The sequence below is a fragment of the Chrysochloris asiatica genome, unplaced genomic scaffold (genome assembly GCF_000296735.1).
Source record: "Chrysochloris asiatica unplaced genomic scaffold, ChrAsi1.0 scaffold00034, whole genome shotgun sequence".
In the NCBI taxonomy this organism is placed as follows: Eukaryota; Metazoa; Chordata; class Mammalia; order Afrosoricida; family Chrysochloridae; genus Chrysochloris; species Chrysochloris asiatica.
In genome coordinates this window covers 5,628,038-5,635,881 of record NW_006408552.1, presented here as the reverse complement: position 1 = coordinate 5,635,881, position 7,844 = coordinate 5,628,038, and the positions used below count along the sequence as shown (strand labels likewise).

The 7,844-nt window shown below is 51.1% G+C and overlaps 1 protein-coding gene across 1 annotated transcript in view; it reads right to left on the bottom strand.

Moving 5' to 3' along the window:
* Positions 1-5,458: 5,458 nt before the first annotated feature.
* WBSCR16 (Williams-Beuren syndrome chromosome region 16) overlaps positions 5,459-7,844 on the bottom strand; it is a 33,568-nt gene continuing 31,182 nt past the window's right edge. Inside the window, exon 11 of the mRNA XM_006859844.1 lies at positions 5,459-5,536. Coding sequence (XP_006859906.1) covers positions 5,459-5,536 — 78 coding nt within the window. The remainder of the gene's footprint in view (positions 5,537-7,844) is intronic.

Here is a 7,844-nt window from a genome sequence, read left to right as displayed (position 1 = left end):
TTCCTGTCCCCCACCCTCTTTGCTTCTGCCTGTGCGAAGCAGCCCAAGTGATTTCTCTCGTGTTCTGTGCGTGCCTGTGAGTAGGTTAGTCAATGGCGTGGTCTCCACAGCTCTTCTGGGAAGTGTGCGGTTTTCCCTGATGTTTATCTTTGTCCCTTGTGTCCTTGCTCACTGGGTATGAGAGTCTCTCCAGACCCCAGACTCCACTTCTGGAGGAGATGTGTGTTTCTTGATGGTGCTGGTGGTGAAGGTGGTCTAAGCCCACCAGCTGTTGCATGGGTCTCCTCCCCAGGGCCTCAGAGATGGGCCAGGCTAGGACTGGACTTTTCTTGGTTCTGATTGGGAAGGCAAATGGTGATCTTCGCAGTGGAGACTTCCCAGGAATTCAGCCTGAAGGAGTGAGGAGGTGGACCCTAGACTGGGGTGTCTGTGTGTGTGTCTGCTTAGAATGGCTCAGACAATGTAAACACCACCCCCACACCTTACCTGCCCAATCCCCCAGAGAGGTGAGAACTTTAGGGATGGAGACACACGAGGGAGAGAAAGAAGAGAGCAGTGACACCCCCCACCCCATTTATAAAGGTTTGCCTCTTTGGCTTAGCCTTCAACATGGGTCCCTGGAAGACACTCCTGCCCACCTCTGCACCCCCCCCCAGTCCTAACCAGCAAAGGCATTCTTAGTTCCACACTTTCTTCTCCAAAGGGGTCTCCAGAGCCCCCAGGGAGGCGTGCAGACGTGGCCCTGCTAAGCTCCCTCACCAAAATCCAGGTGCGCCCAGAGGCTACCAAACCACCAGCATTCTTTCCCACAACTCCTGGAAGCAGGCTCCCGGTGGGAGGGCGGGAGCCGGGTGGCCCGGGGCTGATGCACTCGGGCTGCATGGTCCAAGTGACCAGCTTGTTTCCCAGCAGAGGGATGCTTGACCCCTTTGAGGGGACAGAGAATACATTGGGGGTCAGACAACAGGAAGGGCTGGGCTCCAACCCAAGCCAAAGGTTCTATTTCTCTTAATAGATGGACCTGCATTTCCAGACTTTGGGAGTCCCCAGGCCATGTTTTTCTGAGTCTCTAGATCTGGGTATGGAGTGCGATGCAGCTCTGTGCAACCCCGAGCTGAGAGAGGGGTTTCCAGGCTGCTCCTAGAGATGATCCATGCCACTTCTGAGAGAAGTTCAGGGACTGTGGGGGGTGGGAAGATAACTTCCCAATACCTGTGCCCACTGTTAACCAGGACTTAAGGCTTCCTAGTGAGCAGCATTATGGGTGAATCTGAGGGATTCTCAACAATGAGAAGACATAAGCTTTGGCCTTTTTAAGTTTCCTAGATACTGTGCTGATATATCTTGAGGAGTTTGTGTCTGAAAGGGGCATAACCTTCCCCTTCAGAGAACGCTGCCAGGGATGGAAGCTAACCAAGATGGCTGACAGGCCTCGAGAGAGCTGGCTTTGAGGAGTGGCCAGCAGGTATCGAGGGCAATTGGACCCTGGCATAGCTGACTAAATACCTTTCCTTGTATCCTAGCCCAGATTTTTTTTTCTTCCCCCCCTTTCTATTTTTTTTTTCATTTTAATTTTCAAATTAGAGGCAGTAAATGGACAAGTTGGCTCAGTGGTCCCTCATGCGCCTCTTCAGTCTGGGAGGAAGCTGTGGGGGATATACCCTTTGGGGACGGTAGTCACACTCCTGTGAGGCCCTTCTTGAGAGCTGTTGGCTGAGGTTGATGGCCCCAAGAGGAGGCCTTGGATGGGGGCAGAGCCGGAGCCCTGGGTCCTGGAGCCCCTGATGGTGGAGGAGCCTATCATGTGAGAGGGCAGCAGTCTTTATATGTACACACGTATGTGTAAGCTTGAATGTGTGTTATACACCCGTGTGCAGAACCCAGGTCTGAGCTCTGAAATTAGCTCTTCATTATTTGGAGTCTGACCCAGGAGAGAGACTGATGGCCTCCCCCGTAGGCCTGCCAGCTCCTAGACCTCCAAATCCATGTGACCCTCCAGAATATGGAGACCTCCCCAAGCCGAGGGGGTGCGTGAGCACTCACTCCCCCGTTGGGTCAGCCTGGGAGTAGTTAGTAAAGGTGGGACCCCAAGGAGAGATTTTAAAACCAGGCCAGACTCAACCCAATAGAGTTTCCTTTCACTGCCTCAGTTTACCTATTCAGAAAGTAGCCCAGAAAGAGTGGAGCAGGGTTGGTTCCAAAACAGTAAGGGGCTAACAGCCAAGAAGCCCCCGGCCTCTTCTTGCTCTATGCCAAAATCATTTCCGTTATCCAGAGATGGGGGTGGGTGGGGTGCACGGGGGCGCCAAGGGGCCCCTGCCCTGCCCAGGGCCTCGCCTGACACATGTTCTCTGTGTCACCAGCAACACTCACATTTGTCCCAAGATCTGGGTGAAGGGGCAAGCCGGGCAGCCTACACCCCCACCCCCAGGAGCCCGCACGCTTGCGCTCTCTGGAAGAAACACAAGCCCCCTTGGGATTCATGTACTGTACAATGGAGAGAAAAAAAGTACCTAATGTTCCCCAAAACAGACAGTATATTTTGTACTTTGTAAAGTGTTAATTAAAATGAAAAGAAAAAAAAAATGAACGTGGCTCACTGCTGTGATTTTGTACGGATCTTTCTCTTCCCTTTCTCCTTGACCCAGAGGGTCAGGGAGGCCAACAACAATCCCGTCCAACACTCGGATTCAGAAGGGACTGTGCAACAAGCCGCCCCAAAACATAGTGACTGCACACACAGATTACGTATTTATGTAGATGGTTTCTGTGGGGCCAAAGTTCAGGAGTATGGCCGAACAATTCTGGCTTGGGGGTTGCTCTTGAGGTTGTGCCCCTGCAAGTCTTGACTAGGACTTGGGGGTCACTTCCGTCCAAGGTGGTTTCGTTCACGTGGCTGCCAAGTTGGGACTGGCTGTTGATGGCAAGTCTCAGTTTCTCTCCACACAAGTCTCCCCACAGGACTGCCTGAGTGTCCTTCCAATCTGGTGACTGGCTTCCATAAGAGCAAGGGATTTGAGGGGCCAAGCGACAAGCCAAAAGTAGTTTTATCCCCACCCAGTCTCGGAACCCACACTGTTGTCTGATTTCATGTGGAAGGGTGTGGAAACCAGAAGCCATTTGAGGCTAGTAAATATATTCACCATTCTTTCCCAGAGCTCTGGATGGAGGGGTCCCCAGAGCTGGGCAGAGGGGCCTTGCTGCAATAACAGTTGCATTCCCAGCCACCAGCCTTTCCCCCCATGTCGGGGCCCTGCCACAGAAGGGTCCCTGGATGTTAGAAGCCCAGGCAAGATACCCTGGGGGCAGAAAGGCACCATGTCCGGCATCTCATCACCACAAACTCATCAGATGGCCACTGGGTTGCCCAGGCACAAAAAGATAGGCTTGGGACCAGTCAGTTGTGGGTCTTTGACTCCCTGCATCCTGTTTCTGTGAAGGGCGGGGCTGAAGACCTGGACCTGTACTTGACCCTGTCAGACTCCCCCTCACAATAGACCCCCAGCCCACCCAAAGAAGCCCTGGAGAGGAAGGGAGGGCAGATGGGGCTGGAGTACACTCACCATCACCATGAATGGAACAACGTATAGCTGATATGAATGAAGGCTTTTCTTTCTGGGGTCTACAGACTGAAAGCCCCCCTTAGTCCCCCATTCCACTGGAGCCAGGACATCCATGGGGACCCTTGAGTGCCCCCAAGCTCAAGGCCTCCAGCCTCTGACCGCTCCTCACTCACATCCACTGGAACCCAGACAGTGCCTGGGGACCCAGAAAAATCAGCCATGGTCCCTGCGCCTTACCACAGGTAACATTGCTAAGGCCATCAAGTCAATTCTGACTCATAGCAACCCTATTTAGGGTTTCTGAGGCTGTAAGTCTTTCCGGGAGCAGAAAGTCTCATCTTTCTCAGCAGAGCAGCTGGTCTTTGTGGTTCATAACCTTGTGCTTAATCCCCCAGAGCCACACACATGTAGGGGACATGGTGGTGGTGGTGGTGAAATGTGAAGAGGATTTCTGATGCTGTGAATTTTCACAGGAACAGAAAACCTCATCTTTCTGGTAGATTGGAACTGCTGACCTTGTGGTTAGCTGCCCAGCTCATAACACACTACGTTACTGTGGGAACCCAGTGCAGTGAAACCAGACTGTTACAAGGTGTGCAATGCTATGATAGACCACAAGGGGGCGTGGGCTCCAGGAGGCGGGGATGACAGGACACTAGGACTGTGTTTGCTAAGATGAAAGGTCCAAGCAGCAAGCTAAGAAGGAACAGGTTGAGATGATGAAGTGAGGAGGGGTAGGGAGATGAGCTGAGGTCCAAGGTGGGTACGTTGTTTGGCAGGTGAAGAGCCTCCTTCCAATAGGGACCCACTGAGGATTTCGTAGCACATCTGGATGTCTCAGTGCAAAGTTGCAGTGCAGGGAAGGTAGACGGGGACCCAGCGCCTCCGTGTGTGTCACAGTAGAACTGCAGCATCGGGTTTCCAGTGGCTGTTTTTTTTCAGAAGTAGGTCACCAGATGTTTCTTCAGAGGCACCTCTGGGTGACCTACGACCTGTCAGTCAGCAGCTGAGAGCAGCAACTGCTCCCATCACCCAGGGACACCAGCTGTTCTGTACCTCGTTTTCTCTCAATTCAACGATGGGATGGAATCCACTCAGAAATGTTCCTATGTGGGTCTGTCTTCTAAAGTATATTGTCATGGGCCTCTGTAGCAAAAGCCTTTTTAAAAATAATTTCTAAGCGATCCAGTAAAATAAAACAGACCTCTTCACATGGCAAAAATAAAATGGCAGAAAATCTTTTATTCCAAAAGAAATTTTTCAAAGATGTTTTTCAAGGAAAAGACAAGTCACATTATTAAACCCAATGTTTTTTCACAATTTCTGACTCATTCTCCTAGGCTTGGTTCTCCCGCCAGGCTTTTGAGGGAAGTGCTCAAAGCCCTCAGCCCACAAGGCTCTGGCCTCCATCTCCTTCCTGTGGGAGCTTCTCAACTTTTCCAAGCAGCCAGCGAAGCTGTTTACAAGGCTGCTGAGAGGCGAGGGGGCCCCAGGCTGGTGCCTGTCCAGGGCTGTGTGGCGGCTTGCTGCGGCAGCCGTCCAGGAATAGCAGGGGGTGGGGTGGCTGCGGAGGGCAACCTTAGACGGCCCAATGCAAACAAGCTATGGTTGTGACCAGGAGGGCTGCCGAGGCCCCCCGAGGCCACCTCTGTGATCAAACACAGGTGTGAGCACGCAGTTTTCCAGTCTGGTTTCCAAGGTCACGACACCAGAAGTCATCCATCACATGTGGCCTGGTGAGCTGACATGTACAGACCGCCCCCACCGGCCCCCGCCAGGCTGGGACCCTCCCTCCTCAGGAGCATTGGGCTGGATTCAGCAGGACTTCCCGAAGAGAGAGGACCCATCGCAGAGACTGCTAGCATGTACCAGGGGCTACAGGAGAGGGATATGACTCAGACGAAGGACTTGGCCAGAGTCACCATGTGATCCACACCACACGCCATGTCCACGGGCTCCCCAGGCATCGTCACCTGCAAAACAAGAGCCACCACACTCAGTGAGCAGGAGTCAGACCACCTGACTCTGCCCTCACTTAGCCCCTTGGAGCCTTAGTGCCCACCCTGAGGTCCTGGAAGACAGGAGATGGGACCACCAGCCCAGTCTAGGACCATCCTGGGACCTCAGCACGGGTTGGCGGCTGACTCTCTCCTGAGTGTCAGCTCCAGCTCCCGACAATGGCAGGCTGTTTGCAAGCTCACATGGGCGAGTCTCAGTAAAGGTGCCAAGGGCTCTGCCGGTACCCTATGGAGATGGCCTTGTGTGCTGACAACACTTCCTCAGAGGAAGGCTCGGCTGGTGGCAACAAGGCGGGATCCTTTGGACATGACAGCTCGGGGCTGTTGGCTGGACTTTGCTTGGTCTGGATGTTCAGGGTCCTGGCTTTGTGGGACACACTAGCCAGTTCATTGGCCTAATAATGTGTTTGATGCTTCCATTCTACCTCCTGATTTCCTAATTTGCTACACAGTGCCCGGGGTCTTACAAGCTTACAAGAAGCCATACAAGGCACAATCATTCGCCTGGAGCAACAGAGGGAGGAGAGTCAGGAACAGAAGGTCGTGGTTGTTTACTGCCACCAAGATGGCTCCGATGCATAGCGACTATTTATAGGGCTTCCAAGATGCAGCTGGTAGGTATGAACCTTGCAGTCCAGTACTTATCCTATAGCGCCACACCAGGACTCCAAGGACTAGGAGGAAGACATGGAATCTATGGCTAACTGCCTCCATTGAACAACTGCCTCCTTTTCCTGGAGTCCAGAACTGGATGGTGCCCAGCAGAACATTATCCAACATTTCAATCCAAGATTCATCCAAGAATATTGACCAAAAGGGGGGCATGAAGCAGGGAATTTCAAATTCTCATAGACTCCTGACTTTGTGGTGTCATGGAGGCTGGATGAACCCCTGAAACTACTGTCCTCAAATAAAACCTTAAACCCAAAGGTTCTCCTGAGGTCATCTTAAAATCACACATTAGCTTAACTAGGGAAGAATGTCTGTCCAGCGCACTATACTCCTTTAGGGTCTATCTAGATGGGGTCATGGAGGCCTGGGCTGGGGCTGCAGAATAATGCGCTGGACCGCAAGGTCAGTTTGAACCATCAGGTCAGTGGTTCAAACTCACCAGCCACTCCTTGGAAACCCTATACAGGGTCGCTATGAGTCAGAAGTGACTCACAGCACTTAACAACAAGATGGTATCAAATTGACCACAGCAACTTGAAAGATGAGACAGGACACTTTAGAGGCAGTGACTTCACATTCATGGAGGAGGGACACTAAGGAAAGGAGGGTGAGAATGGTTCTCACAGGATGGAATCTGCTGAAATCAAACTGACTACATCTGTGGAAAGAGATGATGGAAAAGCTCCCTATCACCAGCCCAAACAAGGCCAAGGGCCGACTGTGGAACAGACCACCAATCACCCATAGTGCAAGTTTAGGCTGAAGCTGAAGAAAATGAAAACAAGTCCACAGGTGCCTAAATATGAACTTGAACATATCCCACCTGAATTTAGGGATCATCTCAATTACAGTTTTGATGTCACTAATGACAGAAAATCAAGAGTTGTGGGATGACATCAAGAACATCATACAGGAATGCAGCAAAAAGTCATTAAGTATCGGGGTCCGAGACCTGCTCAGACCACTGCGTGGGTTTCCTGAAGGAGAGGCGAGGATTAACGAACAGGCAAGGGACACAAGCTGATGGCAAGTGACAAAGTTTATTTCAAATCTGCAAGTCATTACTGTTTTGCATAGTTACAAGTCTGTCCTTTACTGTGAATCAGGTGACCTTGGGAAAGCTACCTTCCCTGCTGTGTTGATAAGCAGACTTTGTCTGGTTAGACCCAGACTTAAAGTTTTATGAGCCCTGTAAGTCTTATGGTCCCCAACAATTAAGAAGACAAGAAAGAAAGAAAAGACCAAAATGGATGTCAGAAGAGACTCTGAAACTTGCTCTCCAGCATAGAAATGCTTAAAGCAAATGGAAGAAATGAGGCGGTAAAGGAGCTGAACAGAAACTTCAAAGGCCAGCTCGTGAAGACAAAATCCAGTATTATAATGAAATGTGCAAAGACCTGCAGTTAGGAGACCAACAGAACATGCCCAGCATTTCTCAAGCTGAGGGAACTCAATTAAAATTTTAAGCTTCAACTTGCAATATTGAAAGGCAAAATATTGAAACATGGAAGGACTACAACAGTCACTATAATTAAAAGAAACAGTCGATGTTCAATCATTTCAAGAGGTAGCATATGCTCAAGAGCCAATC